General features: G+C 44.6%; 1 protein-coding gene across 4 annotated transcripts in view; it reads left to right on the top strand.

The window, feature by feature from the left end:
* The window catches only part of Pkc98e (Protein kinase C), a 54,794-nt gene that overhangs the window by 20,432 nt on the left and 17,632 nt on the right, over nucleotides 1–16,730 (top strand). For 2 of the 4 annotated variants that reach the window (XM_077681543.1, XM_077681544.1), the window contains 4 exons: nucleotides 233–315; nucleotides 2,720–2,852; nucleotides 5,898–6,031; nucleotides 12,331–12,366. In XM_077681543.1, the coding sequence (XP_077537669.1) occupies nucleotides 233–315; nucleotides 2,720–2,852; nucleotides 5,898–6,031; nucleotides 12,331–12,366 (386 nt within the window). The remainder of the gene's footprint in view (nucleotides 1–232; nucleotides 316–2,719; nucleotides 2,853–5,897; nucleotides 6,032–12,330; nucleotides 12,367–16,730) is intronic. The other 2 variants (XM_077681546.1, XM_077681547.1) reach the window with 1 other exon arrangement.

Here is a 16,730-nt window from a genome sequence, read left to right as displayed (position 1 = left end):
ACATGCGACAAATTTTACAGCCAATAAAAACAAAAGTTTCGGTCTAGGTGGCATATCCAAGGAAATTTGTCCGTGTCCAAACTGGTTTTTCATCAAGCCCCCCCCCCCCCCTCTTTTTTTTTTCTTCTTCCCAAATCAAAAACATTCCTGTTGCATAGGCCAGTTTTCAGCCAAGTGGAGACTAGCCATGTTGGGCTCACGCGTGACGCGTTTCTTCTTCTGTTCCCTACAGTGTGCACATGTGTAGTTCACAAGCGGTGCCACGAGTTTGTGGTCACCAAATGCCCCGGCATGAAGGACAGCACCAACGACGAGGTGAGCATCGTCACCACCATCATCCTATTTTGTTGTGTCCACTGCAGAACGAACGCCTCTGCCGTGTTCTCCAACTGCCTCTGTCGGTTCATTACCCCCGAATTTTCTGATTTTGTCCCTCTATCGAGTCAGTGGTCTTCCCCTACTTCCTGACCAAAACCATGGCGGCCCTCTTTTTGGCAACTTTGAGATACCATCTGAAATATTTGTTCTATAGCTGGAAGAATTTCGGACTGCATTGAGCGTCAGTGCTTTTCTCCTCTCTGTGTCTCTATTTTTTTTCTGCTAAATTCAGCCAGTCGTTAAGCTGTAAAGATAGCTGCACATTGAGTGGGGAAGTATAAATGTACAACCCTCATTAGAACCATCATCTTTGAATTCAGCCAGAGAGTTTCCGGTTGCAGGTGCAGAGAAAAGGTGGCTGGAAAGAAGCTAGGTTTGAGGTGCACGTCTTAACAGAGAAAGAAAGAGCGCGAGAGAGAGTTAGGCTGCAAAGGTGCTGGCCTCACAAAATTTGTAGCTCTGTAACTTGAACAATTTCCTCCATGTTCATGCTTTAACTGCGCTAGTTACAGTGGGCTCTCATTAATACGAAGTCCACGGGGACCGCAAAAACCATTGGATTAACCGAAATTGTAATTAAATGAGAAGCACAATAAGAGCATTGTCATTAGTCCACATCGCATCTCTTCTTGATTTGGTTCAGATTCTGGACCTCCATCGCCAATTTGAGCATCAATGCGAGTTACCCCGATTATTGAGACTTATCACTGAAGTCGAAGCCTGAAGTTCCCACCACGTGAGCTGCTGACACAAAAAGAATGGCTGAGGAGCTGAAAAGAGAGAGATCCGTGCTCTGGCGCTAGTCCGAACTGACCAGCCAATTTATCGACTGTTTGCGCCCCAGTTGCAATGGTGCCAACATAGTGCACAGCACGCCAGTGTTTTGGCACTTGAAATTTTAAATTTTGTCGACGAGGGACAGTCACCTCGACGCTCTTTATTCAAAATAACTTCAAATTAACCGATACAATGGGGTTTAGCTTCGAATTATTGAGCGATTTCTTCCAGTGAATTGGATGTAAAATTGCCAGGACCAGCACATCACTCCCAACGAACTGAAAATTCCAATTACGCGACTTCGAATTATTGATGTAGTAACAAGATGAATCGAAAATACAGTTCTGTTAATCCTTTAACCAAGAAGTACAGCTGAGGATGCACCTCTGTATTTACTGCTAAATGGGGTCTTGTACGCAGGGTTCTCATGCCATTTTGGGTGTGGGGGGGTAGGGCGCAGACTTGGGCTACCATATTTAGAAAAAGAAAAAAAAAGGGGGGGGGGGAACTTTCATTTCAATTACCTGCCACTACTAGGCCAAAGGACGCAGGTATTGTCCTGGCTGCAGCGGCTGCTTTTCTGGTTTTACATGCAATTCATTGGAAGAAATGCTCGATAATCTCAAGCGAAAACCCATTGTACTGGTTAATTGAAAGTTATTCTGAATAAAAAGCATCCAGGTGACCGCCATTTCTTGATAAAATTCAAAATTTTCAGTGTACCCAACCAAACCGAACCCTACCGAGCCCAACTTGCTGATAATAGTGCAGAGTGTGGCGGTGTATTGGCGCTTACAATTTTGGATTTTATCAAGAAATGGAGGTCACTTCGATGTTTTTTTTTATTCAGAATAACTTCCAATTATTCATTGAATTGTATGGCGGAAGTGAAAACGCTTTGTGTGTTGACATTTTGGCGCACATTAAAGATTCCCGGGTGGTCAAAATTAATCCGGAGCCCTCCACTACGGCATGCCTCAAAGCCAAGGTACAGCTGTGGTGCATTGAATGCGATACTTCTGTTCCATTTCAAATCGGCAGGTGGGAAAAGATGAAAGGTCCGGGAGAGTGTTTGCTGGCAGACTAGCATTTCCACTTGTGTTTGTTGAACCTGGGTGCGGCCTTGTTGGAATTTGAGGCATGGATGAGCAGGGAAGGTGAAAAGCATTCTACCACTGCAGCTTTGTTAAGGGGGAATGACAGCTATGGCAGTGATTACATGATAGAAGTGTCACTGACTCCTGACACCAAAAGCGGCGAATGTGGAAGGGCCAAGTACGTCTGCCTTTCCATGTAATCTGTCATCTGGAATGCTTTTTGTTAGTAACCGTTTTTCTATTAAACAAAACTTAAAGAAAACTGCCCACTGAAGGGGTTTCCCAAGCGATGATAGCTGATGCAAAACCCATTCGCCTACATCTGTGTGGAGTCAGGTCATGAAGTAGCTCGTGAGGAGTGATTTTTTTTTTTTTTGTTACATCTTTAAGCATTTTTTCCAGCTTGTGTATAACTGGGACACCTTGTTAACGCAGCCATTCCTGCTTTTTCTTTTTCGTCGACCCAGTTGGCAGCGGGCAGTCGGTTCAACATCAACATCCCCCACCGGTTCGTCGTACACAACTACAAGCGGCCAACCTTCTGCGACCACTGCGGTTCCATGCTGTACGGCCTGTTCCGGCAGGGCCTGCAGTGTGAAGGTGGGTCGCACATCTACCTGTCACGAGAGATGCTCGTCGTACTAGAGCTTGAATCATGGAACCAAAGGTTTGAACCATAAATTAGAGCTTGAACCTAAGGTGCTGGTCACTGAGCTTAAACCATTTTGTTTGAGTGCTAAGTCAGGTCAATATTCTTGAGTTGAGTGTTGAGAACTTCACCCTATGATAACGTTAGTGCAATTTAGTTGTGAAGCAATGCTTATTTGCAGGTCGGGCGCTCTGACCATAGGTTGGTATTGTTTCATCTAGTGTGCATTACTGCATGATGGGGCGGGTAAATAAAGATGTTGGTGCTCCTTCTTTTTTTGCAACTAGGCGTTCTTAAAATGTAGTAGCAGTTGTAGCTGCACTGCCCTCTTTTCATTTCAAAACCCCCTCAAGCCTTAGTAGTTGAGGGGAAGGCACAAATTCCTCTGAGCAGTGTCACGTTTGCAGCAGTTGTGGGGGGGAGGGGGCAGCTCTGTAACCACTTTAGACACTGTGCTCCCATTTGCAGTAAAAACGGAGACACCGGCCAAAACGAGCTGTTAAAAAGCTTTAAAAACAACAAGCAAGAGATGTTTTGGCTTCGCTACAAAAGCCGTGTTCACGATGGGCCATAATGAACGAGACTTCCGTAGCGAAGCTGAAATGTCGCATGTCGCTTGTTTGTTGTTTTCAAAGTTTTTAACAGCTTCTTTTGGTCGGTGTCCCCGTTTTTACTGCAACATGTCACCTGACCGAGTGGGCTTCTGTCAAACCCCCGACTTCAGCGCTCTCATTTGTGCACGGGGGCTTCCTTGCTTGTTTCCCGCAGCTAGAAGTAAGTTTCAGATGATATTTGGAACCTTACATGATCTCTACTGAAGAACGTTGTGTAAGAAGTTGCTATTATGGTTCTATGGAAGGACTTTCAATGAGAGCCCCTTGATGCTTTGAGGTCGCACTGATGACACTGCTACGGGTAGTAGTGAACTGCTGAGAAGTTCAGGGTGCTTATTTTCTCCTTTTGTCCCTGTAATGACATTTTTTCTGTAGTGCAGTGCTGTCTGAAAGGCGTTTCTACCATTGCGTGTCATGAAGTAGTTTACTTCATTTAATCATTACTCAATTTCTGGTTCTTTTTTTTTAGTAAAGGAAGTAAAATTATGTCGTAGACAAGCTTTTTTTCTCCCTCAAGGAGTTCATCTTAGTTGAAATAGCTGATGATCGATCGATCGGTGTTGAAGAAGATGTAGATGGCTCGTTGATCGAGGGCATGTAGCTGACGACGGTCTGCTCCACAAAATTTACACTTTATTACAATATTTACAGCTAAGTTACAACAGACATCGCAGTACCATTGCTCGAGGAGAGCGCGAGACGAGTCCACATCAAGCGGGGCTCTCCCCTCTCCTCTACAACAAACACCGTGCTTTTATTAAAAAAAACCACGCCTCCAAGGAAGGCGGCCCCAAAGAGACAGAGAAGGACACATAATGAAAATATCTGGGCATTGATTGGCCGCACAGCCGCCACAGGCGGAGCTAATAATTAAGAAATTGGCCCACCCCTTGTCCCAAACTCCTTTCCCGTTCCACGCAAACTAGACGTCAATACTCAGAAAGAATTCGCACCGGAAGCTGCGAGACTAAAAAAGACAAACTAACGAAGCCTGAAGCGTTGTAACACAGATTTCGGAAGTGGCCTCAAAGGGCCCGAAAGGGCCCTTTGAGGCCACAAGGGCCCCGAACCCCACGTGCCAACAGACACCTGCGGCGTGACGCCGTTTGTTTACCAAGTTGCCGCCGCCGCACCATGCCCGTTTCCGCGGCCAACGGTTTTGAGAATTTATGTCCAGTTGTCTCTCTGTTTTCGGTCATCCCCAAAGTACCCATTTCAAAACAAACCAGAGTGCATTACAGTTTCAAGAAAAGCCGTCGCCATCACTTTGACATTCCGCGTCTTCGTGACGAGTCCACGCAGTGATTTATGACCCGGCCGCTGCGCTTCCGGTCCTGCGCCCGAGCCTGGACACTCAACGCGCGTAATAGGGGACCGTGCGGCACTCGCCCCTCGCATGATTCCGAGAATTAGGGCCAACCGATTCTCTGTTACCTCCAAAGCGCTAAGCGGTGTCCGCCCCCCGCCCCAGAGAATGACGACAACAACAACAACAAAAAAAAACCCGAAGAAAGTGCTTCCATCTGTAGTGCGTTGCTCCCCTCGGCCCCTCTAGGCCGGAGACACTCAGTACGGGCATCTATACGTACAGAAGAACTGCGAGTTGGGCGTGTTGGTACATGTTCATGGTGGGAAAAGCGCTACAGTAACAAGGACAAGTGATAGCGCTTTGTCCCGTGTACTCACTTGTCCTTGTTACTGTAGCGCTTTTCCCACCTCTATACGTAAATGAAAGAAAAAAAAAAAACATTGCAGGCCAGTCTTAGTCATTAGGCGATCCAAGCCCCAAACTTAACAATCTTTATTGTTATCATAAGGTTTTGAAAAAATGTAAACAATGAAGTCTCTGTCAAAAAACATTGTTGCAAGAAGTTACGAAAGGGCAGAAGAGCGAAGCCCACTAAGTGATGGGATTTTCACAAGAACACGAAATCTCAAGGACTTTTCTTGGTGCCCCTTGGGGAAAAAAATCTTGTTTTATGCCCAACTTTTCTTCACAATGACTGTGGACACTCAGTTTTACTCACAATTATGATTATGTTTCAGACTCCGAAAGGAGTGTATAGTTTTTACTCCTGCACTGTTGCTTTCTGGTGTAACATAAATCCAAGGGGAGTTTATCTTACACCCTATGTTGGGTTGCTTTTAGGTGTAAGATGCAGTGGGGATCGAAAAGGGAGATTATTTTGCACCCTTCTGCACTGTTGCTTTTTGATTTACTGGGCAATGGGGATCTGAAAGGGAGTTCATTTTACTCCATTTTATGTTGCTTTTAGGAGTAACAAGTAATGGGGATCCAAAAGGGAGCCTATTTTAACGTGCAGTGGGGATTTAAAAGGGAGCTCATTTTACTCCCTTTTGTGCCGTTGCTTTTCGGTCCAGCATGCAACATGAACGTGCACAAGCGATGCCAAAAGAACGTTGCCAACAACTGCGGCATCAACCCGAAGCAGATGGCTGAGATTCTGAGTGCCATGGGCATCTCCGGTGATAAGCTCACCAAACGCAAGAAGAAGGTGAGTGGCTGGCCACACGGGCAGCGGGCTCCTTTTCTATTCTTACGGTTGTGGGTAAAAGAGAGTAATCTTGAGTTTCACTTCACTGCATGTGAAATTACGGTAGTGCATGCGAAAACAGCCATTCTTAGTCGAAACTGATATGACCGAAGGAAAGTTGGGAAAATTAGTGTACAGCAAGTGATCGGATTGTAATCGTGAGTTACACCTTGGCTTTACAAAAAAAATTGTTTTAATCTTGAAAAAAAAAAAATTTAAGAGTTATAGCAATAACGCTGCAGTGGCAAATTGACTCTATAAGTATGTCAATCAAGTTACTGTGTATTTTATCTATCCAGGCATCAAAGCTAGCAGAATTGGTACTTCAGTAATGTTTGAATCATATTACAGAAATCATATAGAAGTTAATTTCAGTGTCCATACTTAATCACTGTATTGATTACCTTCTCTAAAATAAGTGCCTTATCTTTATGCGGGCTAAAACTTTGCGAGAGAGAAAAATTGAAAACAAGATTATTTTGTTTAGGTTTTTCCTCTTCATTTTGCTTTTATTTGCAAGAAGCTTTTCCAACCACATGCTGCACGTGAGTCACGTAGTGCCCCAGTGCCCCACTTCCCCAGGACTGCCCTGGGAGTGCCCCCGTAGGTGACGGGCCACGTTTGCATTTGCTGCTGCATTCCCGCTGTGGTAGAGCCACAGGAGGAGCAGCCGTGGCATTTTCACAGTCGTAGTTGCCAGTGTCGCATGTCGTGTGCGTGGACGGTCTGGGTTGACCTCCCTCGTGTCTGGTTCACCCTCCCCCATCCCTCGTTCCACCGCCATTTGAACCTAATCGTTTGGTTTTGGCCAAAAGGCCGTTCAACTGAGCGAGTGTTGCTTTTTTCTTTAGGACAGGCAGGAATGGTAGTGCGCTGTGTCAAACTTGGTCCTAAGTGGGAATGAAGCGATTGGGTTTTGCTGTGAATTGATTGATTGGCTTATTATTAAAAACTGGAAGCAGTTGTCTCGGGAACGAAATCATTGGCGCTATCTATCAGTATCTGCATGTATACATTTTATTTGCTTGTTTATGTACCTTTTAGTGGTTAGCTGGAAGGCTGGTTGGGGATAGATAGCGAGGTCTGTTATTCATAGGAATCAAGTGAAGAATATGAGAGGTTGTTTGTCTTCAACATTCTCTTTTCAACACGCAAGAAGATGTGCCATTAGCCTCAGCAGTGGTGCTAAAAGTTCAATTAGTGTTCAATGTTCAGCTGCACTGAATGCACGTTTTTGGCGCTGTTGGGCAAGCACTGCTTGTGCACAATTGCGAGGGAAGTTCATCTCTTGGGTGACTGGATACTTTACTGCAGCTAGGCACGCCATGCTGACGTGATTTTTACATTCTGGGTGTCTTTTTATGCTGCAGAGCTAGAAACTTGGGAGCGGGGTGTCTTTGCCTGCTGATGACCATGAAACGTAGAATAGTGCTACTTGAAGAAAAAGACTTTCACTTGCACAACAATGAAACGGGCTTGCTGTCACTGCCAAATAGACTGTAGTGCCACGGTGTAAGAAGTACAAGTGACGATACTCGCTGCTTTTTGGACAGCCAAAAGCGACAAGATAGTGTCTCATTTCAGCTGCGCACATCTTTTACTACCATCTATTGTCACATCAGAAAGGCAAGGTATCAGTCTCTCCTGTTGGGACTTTTATGAGAGCAGCAAAGTCATTTCGGCCTGCCAGTGTACGCAGCAGAAACCTGGCACCATTGGCTCTGGTTTTACTTGCATGTGTAGCGAATAGAATTGCTAGAAATAACAAGTTCTTATCTTTATCATACTGATCCACCTAGCGATATTACAAAGTACTGGTGCTTGAATAGGTGCGTCAGACATGGTATGTTACTTCCAATTGCCAGGGGCAATTAGTTGTATGGTTGGGAAGTTACTCTATGCAAATTTCGTCAATGAAAAGAAAGAACCTGTTCATGAAAAAGCCCCTGACGTTGTTTTGACGAGACCCAATTACTAGTAGCGCGCTGGCTCTAGCTGTTCACCCATTTTTATCAAATGTGAGGGTGCGATGCACAGAGAATTATTTGCGTTGAAACGAAAGCAGCACTGCAATTTGTACAAAGTGACATGATGGTACCAAAATTGAGTGGCCTTGTCAATCAATGCCAGCGTACAGCAGTACCAGTGATCGTGCCCTGCTCAGCTGATGGGGCGTTATCTGGACGTTTTTCGGAGCACAGTGTCTTCACCTAGTACTTCTTACACTGGGGTAGTAACCAATTTACGTCACACTTTAAGTGCTAGTTGTTGATGTTTATGTAGGAAAATGCAAAAAAAGTGTATAGGAAAAAGCATTGGTAAGCATGGCTGAAGCCTGTAATCAGCACCAATACAAATCAGTACTCTTTCGCCTTGTAATGAAATCAGTATGCGCATAATCAGACAGCGAGGGGCATCTGTTCTTGTTGTTGTCGCTTATGTTTGTGCATTGTTTCTGCTCCTGGCATATCTGCTTGGGCATGGAAACAGAGCCGTCAGGTTGTGCATTTGAATTCCTGGCCGACCCTCTCCTGCTCCCCTCTTTGTATCGTGCTCGGCTGCCTGTTTGTGAAGCTAGCTGCCAACTGTGGGCTCCTTTCTTCTCGCAGACAAACTTCGACACTGCATTTAGGTGCCAGCTTTATGGCAGTGCAAGAAGGGTTGTTCCGTTACACGGCTTTGCAGGTTTCGCTGAACGAGGTTTCGCATTATGACTTGTGTCGTCTGTTAGTAGCATAATTTCCACACTGTGCCAACCTGACCCTAACACGAGTTAAAAAAAGAAAAACCGACCAGCCATCACTTCAAGGGAGCATGCAGTGCTAATAGTATGTGGTGTCTGGGCAATATGCTGGTATTTAATGAATGTCTTCACACGAGAAGGTTTTTGACCTTTCACAGTATTCTGCTAAGCTAGTCGATCTCACAAGCCTGTCCTGGGTTATGCCAGCGAGAAAAGCCCTGCAAAGCCTCTCGTAAATTTTTGGCAAATCGGTAGATGATCAGCAGCAAGCTTCACCAGCCCTTTTGCTAGATGAATACAGGATCAGATAAGAGCCTAGCCTAGTTAATTAAAATAGCAAATGTGTGTGGTCTTCCTTTCTTCATCAGTGCAAGATTGTCGACAGTTAAGCCTGCCAGTGTGATTGGAAAGCCAGCAGGTGTTGTAGCTTATTACTAATTGAAGGGATTTAGAAGCGTGTTGAGAGTTGCTGCGGTTTGGTTAAGTGAGGCTGTGGATTTCTTCACAGCGTAAGGCAAAAGCGTGCATCCACCTGTGCTGTGTGTGTACCGTATTGGCGAACAGCGACACTGTCGGTCCCTGCCGTGCCTGATGTCCAGTTGTGGCCTTGATGCTGGAAGCGGCCTATGGCAGGGCTGTCATGTTCCCCTGCCATGCTTGAGCCTGCCGAATGCTTTGTGAATGCTCCCCAGCCTATTCTTTTTGCGTGCTCCAAATCGTGCTAGTTGCTCTCCAAGGTTTAGTGCTGGAGTCCTGTGGGTGTAGATTCAAACATTATTTGCTAGTGCATTGCTCGCTGGGCAAATTTGCCAGTCACTTTTATTTTTGCACAGGCCATTCTCGCATAATTTTCTTGCAATAATCGGACTTTAGAGGGCATAATTTACGAATATCCTGCATATGGCGATACGAGCGGAGGTGCATACGGAGCTTTATAAGTAAATTTCTGATCGCGTGTCATCATTACCTTATTTTTATTACACGAAGTTTACTCGGGTGCGAGTTAAGAATGGCAGTGGCTCATGTAGTGTATCACTCCACCAAAGCGACGAACCCGGATGCCAAAGCGTGCGCATGTTTTGAAACGAGATTGCGCACAATGCATAACATCGTCTTCTTTTTCACATTTAGTCTCTTTGCAGCTGCTGCAGGAATTTAAAAGCAGATTAAGTGCCAGACAGCACGGAAATGACTCGTGCCATGTTCAAAATACTCGCAGTAAGGCATTTCTTGCGCCGCACGGAGTAACAGCCGGCTGCGCTGATGAGGCACAGGGCAACTTCTGCTGTCATTTCTAAGTTGTCCCCGAGTATGGATGTTTTTGTTGTTTCCTTCTTACGGTGTTCATTTGAGGCTGCTAGTTTACCATTACAGTTAAGCACAGGCAAACGCTTGTTGTTTCTTTGTGTCTGACTTGTTCTTTCGTACTTGCATGTGTAGGCCTGTAAAATTTACCTGTGCTAATTCACAGCAGCAGTGTAAATGCGTAGCTGCAAAGTACAAAAACTTGAAATATGGTACTTAGGAAAAAGTAGGCCTGATCATGGCAGTTTGTGAACCATTGATTGGCTTTACTCGTTGTGATGAGCAGTCAAAATTGCTGGGATTATGCGCTTGCTTAAGGCGACCTCTCACTGTAACACAAGGCCTGTTTTTCACTTAATTATAAACACCACTTTTCCTTGAATTTTTCTTTGCTTGGTGGTCAGACCTTGAGAAAATGACTTAAATATTTCTGGCATGGCAACCTTGGCAGAGTTCGGCACGATGTGTAAAGTGCAAGTGCTGTGTGTAAGTTTAGCTAGAAAAGGTAAAAAGCGCGACTTGGACAACGACAGTAGAGAAGGACGACGGGACAAGCGCTCACTTTCAACTAACATTTATTGAGGCATCGTCTCATATTTATACATGTACCAGGAGCATGCGCACTTTGGAACACTACGTAGAACGAATCAACCAGAGAACATAATCACAGTGACATTTTCAAAAATTCACACTCACTGTCACGCAAAAGAACCGAAGTATCACTGACGCATTTATCACCTTTCTGCTTAATATGGAACGCTTCTAACAGCTCTCTCGCCACGGAATTTTTACTCCTACCGAGAATCCTAATCTGGTCAAACAGAGGTCTGCACTCTTTCAAGGGACTGACAGGCCTACAGTCTTTGCAGTGTGCGGGTAAATGCGGGTAAACAGCTCCTGCCTTTTTCATCATCTCATTCAAAGACTGTCAAAAGGGCCATAGCGTCTCTGGTTTTAGAATCTGCACTGAAGAAGTCGTGTGCACATGCTGTTCAAGAGAGCTTTGACTCTCAATTGAAGAGACTTCTGTCGGTCGGCTACCCAAGCTATGTCTTGGTGGGTGTTGCCGAAGCCTTGCTGCGGAAAGCCAAAGGCCAAGTAGGTGCGAGGCGGCCAGAACAACCTAAGGTGAAGCCTGTTGTTCTGCCCTATATACATAAGGTTACGCACAACCTGAAAAAAGTGGCAGAACGGTACCAAGTGCCGGTGGTGTTTTCTGCTCCACAGAAACTTGGCCGCCTGTGTGCGCAAATTTCCGGCAAGCAAAAACCGAAAAAGTGCGAAAAGAAGCATGCCAAGCGCTTTGTGGCGTGTGACGTCGGTGTAGTCTACGAGATACCGCTTTTATGCGGGGAGGCCTACATCGGCCAGACGGGCAGGTGTGTGAATGACCGGGCACGCGAGCATAGTTCTTCTCTTAACAATGATACGCGTGCGCATTTACCCGCACACTGCAAAGACTGTAGGCCTGTCAGTCCCTTGAAAGAGTGCAGACCTCTGTTTGACCAGATTAGGATTCTCGGTAGGAGTAAAAATTCCGTGGCGAGAGAGCTGTTAGAAGCGTTCCATATTAAGCAGAAAGGTGATAAATGCGTCAGTGATACTTCGGTTCTTTTGCGTGACAGTGAGTGTGAATTTTTGAAAATGTCACTGTGATTATGTTCTCTGGTTGATTCGTTCTACGTAGTGTTCCAAAGTGCGCATGCTCCTGGTACATGTATAAATATGAGACGATGCCTCAATAAATGTTAGTTGAAAGTGAGCGCTTGTCCCGTCGTCCTTCTCTACTGTCGTTGTCCAAGTCGCGCTTTTTACCTTTTCAAGCATAATGCACCAACTTGCCCAACAGATTTGTTTAATAAGTTTAGCTACTTTGCACGTCTGCTCCCTTCTGCACGCTTTTCGTCTCCCTTTTTCGTCAAGTGCCCACAGTTTATTTTTTTTCTTTCTCTCTCTCTCTCTTTCTCTCTCGAGGCCTAGTTTAACTGCGATCTCGCATTTCATTGCTTTTGTCGTTGCTTTTTTCATCTTCGTACATACCTTTTTTTTTTTTTTTTTCTTTCAAATTTTCTGTCATCTGCAGAGGTTGTGCTTTATGTGTGTGTGGATGGTTGTTTACGGCGGTGTTGTCTTGTCTCTTTATTATTTTTTTCTTCTCCTCCTGCCCCCCGCCCTGCCTCGACCCTTGCCCTGTCTTGTGCCCACTCTTCAGCAAGGAATATCCCTCACCCAAGAGATATATAACCAGGTGCATACCCCCTTTTTTCACATCTCTTTACGTCACCTTATCTCTCACTCTCCTCCCACCGTAACTGTAATAGCCTGTTGCAAAAAAGAATCACTTTTTCCACACTCGAGCACTTGTAGAAAGTGACGTGCCGCATTCATTTTTGTGCAATGCTCATGAATATTTTTTTGTGCTGAGGGTGAGATGTGGATACCACTGTAATTGTGCCCAACACGTACATTGCAAACGCAGGGTGTTGCGGCGCTATTGCAGACACGTGTAAAATTAATTCCATCCAAACTGTTCGCACAAACCATTGCAAGTTTCGTGTGCAAACTCTCGCATTTTATGGTCTACTTTGCTGAACACCAAATGTGCATTAAGTTGAGAAGCAACACAGTCGTGCAGCTGCCGGTGTGCAGTGCCGGAAAATCGTCAATGTCAGTTGTTGTGAAGGTCGCACACTAATTCGCCACTTGAAGTTCCTCTCAGAAGGCTTTAAGAAGGCTGGTACAGATGCAGCCCAGCCCTTGTTGGATTCAAGTTTAGAGTCACTGTGCGAGGAAACGGTGCTCTGAAGGGATCGTTCCCCAGTTGTCTCTTGACGTCGCACTCGCGTCGATATCATTTCTGAGCAGAGTGTATAGTGCGATTACCGTAAGGTTCGGAAAGAACACCCACTCGAAATGCAAAAATATTAAGTGAGAAATATGGATGGGCAATCTTTCGGGTCAGTTGCGAGAAACTACAAAAAAGTTGCCGCACCGCCACTCAAAACTGCGGAGATATCAAGCAAAAAATACGAGATGGGCAAATTTTTGGGTCAAGTGCGGAAATGACAAACGAGTGAATGCATCGACGCGTGAATAGATGATACGCATTTTCACCATCGCTAAAGTCATTGAACAATGTGACACTGTCAGAGTCGAACACAAGCTGCAGTGCTTCATCCACCATGCTCTCCCGAGCTTTGGGTCTCCCTGCCGGTTCCGTGCTTGCACAGGCCAGGCACTGGTTGAACTCGCCGTCTTCAGGACGGTCCAGGCTTGTCGAGATGCCGCAGTGCTCAAACGATGCCGGGACGGTGTCACCCCACTCTTCTGTTCTTTTGATCCACTGCCCCTTCCTCCTCTTGCCATTTAAGTACAGGATGCGTCTCTTTTGTTCAAAACCGAGACATCGACGGTGTTCGCGGCCGCGGGACGTTTTTGCAGAGGGAGCAGCTACTTGGGCTTTCGAAGGCGTCGAAGCTAGCGCAATCTTTGAGGTCTTTTAGTAAGTTGAAAATTTCACCCCTAAAGATGTCTCGGGGGGGGGGGGTGTTCTCTCGGAACTTTGTGGTATATGGGTCGATTGTTCGGGTAACAGGTACATCTTCATTGTAGTCTTCGGGCAGATCCTTCCGGTGCTGGATTCATTTCGGTACTGCTTTTTCACTTCCCCATTTTTAAAAAATCAATAGCACCATTTCTTCTCAGTTGCTTTTATTTGGTCTCAAATAAGCAGCTAATGCTGCCTGAGATGAAAAAAAAAAGTCTTTGAAAAAAAACTTGTGCCTATAGGGGCAGTGTCTGCACCAGCTATTTTTCACCACCTGTTGAACACCCGTACATTCCATTGGAGCAAAAACAAGAATGTCAGCGCGAAGTGCAAACAAGTGCCAAGTACTTTATTTCAGCATGATAGGTTTCTCTCTCTTTTTTTTTTTTTTTTTTTTTTTTTTTTTAACTGTGTTCAAGATCGCAGTAAAAATGGTGAAAATGGAGGTAATGGAGGTAAGGTAAAACTGCTTCTATGCAGTTAAAGGAGCCATGAAGAGAAAACACAAGTTCGGTTCATTTGAAAGATTGGATCGATAGAATCATACTGGCACCACCGTTAACGCACACTTCCCGCAAATAAGCTGCAAAACTAGGAAAAAACGGAATGGTCATGCGACGCACTAGCTCATTTCCCGCAACAGAACCTATGATGTCACATGAGCTCAGCTGTACGATTGGCTGAGGACGGAAAAAGTAAACGCAAATTAGACACGGCTTATAGGCTTTCCGATCGAACTATTTGCGCTTAAGTGTAATGCATATTCATTTTACAGCAGTAAGAATGGTGCGGTAAACAATGAAAGTTTCAAAAACGCACGTAAGCATAGAAGTACCGATGCGCACTGCTGTTGGTACTGGGTGCACTATGCTTTTTTTAGCTGCACAGCACTCCGCCGCTTTGAAGTTGTTTTACAGGACACTGGCCGAGTGGCGCAAGCGGCGTTGTCTTACGTGACCCTGTTTGTCGAGGATACCCCAGGTTTCATGAGACGATCACTTTTTACAGTAACAAAAACAAGCCAGGTGCCAATACGCTCAAAAACAAAGCAACGGTGGACAACGGTTCGTGGATGACTATAGCAGCGCCATCTGGGAGGGCTGACGGACAGCAAGGCCGCAAACCCGAATGACGCAGTGGAAGTTCGCGTGAATACACGCGCTTCTGACGTCATTTGTGACTACGAAACCTACGATTTGGCGGGAGAATCAAAATTTTAAACTAAATTGATCGATTTCTCAGTGAATACGGCATCATTTGTTGCCGGACAAGCGCTGGGGGCGCTATAAAACGCGAAATCTTTCGAATAAAACAAACTTGTATTCTGTCTTCATGGCTCCTTTAAGAAAAAGCCGCTGTCGATCTTGGTGTTCAGCATAATAGTTGGCCATAAAGTGCAAGTTTCATGCAAAGTTTAATGCGCAGTTAATACAGAACCATTTTTTAACGTGTTCATGATTGTATTCAAATGCCCCGTATATGCCAAATGATGGGTTTGAACGCATCAGTTAGGCATCCATAGAATCAGAAGGCATATTGCCGTCTTTACGTGATTGTAAAAACCCTTTTTTTGCCCCCCTAGAATGCCTTAACATTTCGATTTAAGATCCTTTACTGAGCACAGTAGTGTAATGTATTACTTATTACGAAACCTTTTTGCTGCAAGGCTGAAAAGGACAAAGTTGCTGCTAACTGTTATCCGCATCTGCTGCCAAAATTTTCAAGGGTAATTATGATTAGCTGTATCCATTACTTTGTTACAATTTTTTTTTTGCATGTTACAAAGACGATAAACAACTGAACATACAAAACTATCTTCACTCTGTGATTCCAAACTTGCCAAAATAGGAAAAAAAAAAAAAGACAGGATTGCAATATCTTTGTTCCTTATCTAAGATCAGTAAATCTGTGACCTGTTAAAACAGGAGAATAAAGCTCTGATGAAAATGGTAATTCCCTGATACAGCACATCTCATAGCTTAAGAAGGTGTTATAAAGCTTACAAACGTTGACCTACGTAATTGAACTCTTTATATTTGCGCCAAGCCAATGTCAAATGGGCATTAAATAATGGTATGGCAACAAAAAAGGTTCTGTTTTATTTTAATTTGGATTGAAGTGACTTCGTCAAATGTAAGCATAGTTCTTTTATAAACACAGAATAATAACTGTATGCATGCGATGGTAATAATTTCTTTCTCTGCTAAATTTGTTTGAAGTGAAAATGAAAACATTGCTAACATGTGTATGTGCCAGTCTAAAAAGAAGTAACACAATTTTCCTGACTAGGCTTGGTGTTACTGCAGAAGGCATGGAACCTATTTTTATGGTGTAACAACAGCAGTGGCTTGATTTCAGTGGCCTTTTGAGTGGTTTGCATGGAACAGAACCTAACTACTATTTTCACAACGCCTCACTGCGAAAAGTTAACATAATTCCTGCCCTCATGTAGTGTGTAAGAGCAACATATAACGCCCGCTTGTGTCAACACCGCACAATAAAATGCACATGCAAAGGAGCTGCTCAGGCAGCTTTCAGGAGCCTATTCTCTTATTGTGGCGTTGAAAGCTAAGCAGTTCGTATTTGTGTAGTTAAAACTCTTCTCCAGCGAAGAATGTGTAGTGCGGCAGGCATAACATGACTTAAAAAAAGTGGATTCAAGGGAGACCTCCAGTAGAAAATAAATCTGAAAGCTTGTGGCATGCAGAGGTGATATCGTTACTTCCATTTACTATGTTACAAAAAGTTAAAAATGTACTGAGGTCTAGTTATTATATCTCTAGTGCATATGTCTGTCATCAAGCAGTGAAGCTTATTCTTGGTGTTGCTTCAAACTGCAGCATGCTGTAACTGACATAACAGCCCACCAAAGGCAGGAGATCTGTAGCAGCGATAATGCTATGCAGGATGTGGATGTAGGGCAGTGCTACTGTCTCACTGCCTCTCTTTTCCTAGGTGTAATAGTTTGGTTTGTTTTCTGGGCCCATTTGAATATTTATCTCGTGTGTGCTTACAGGAATGACAAAAGTCAAACCCAAAAGGATAGCTGTAGTCGCGTGCGACCA

The sequence above is a fragment of the Haemaphysalis longicornis genome, unplaced genomic scaffold (assembly GCF_048455015.1).
Source record: "Haemaphysalis longicornis isolate Haplotype H1 unplaced genomic scaffold, Haemaphysalis longicornis Haplotype H1 scaffold_8, whole genome shotgun sequence".
NCBI classification, from domain to species: Eukaryota; Metazoa; Arthropoda; class Arachnida; order Ixodida; family Ixodidae; genus Haemaphysalis; species Haemaphysalis longicornis.
This window is presented reverse-complemented; position numbering and strand designations above follow the sequence as displayed.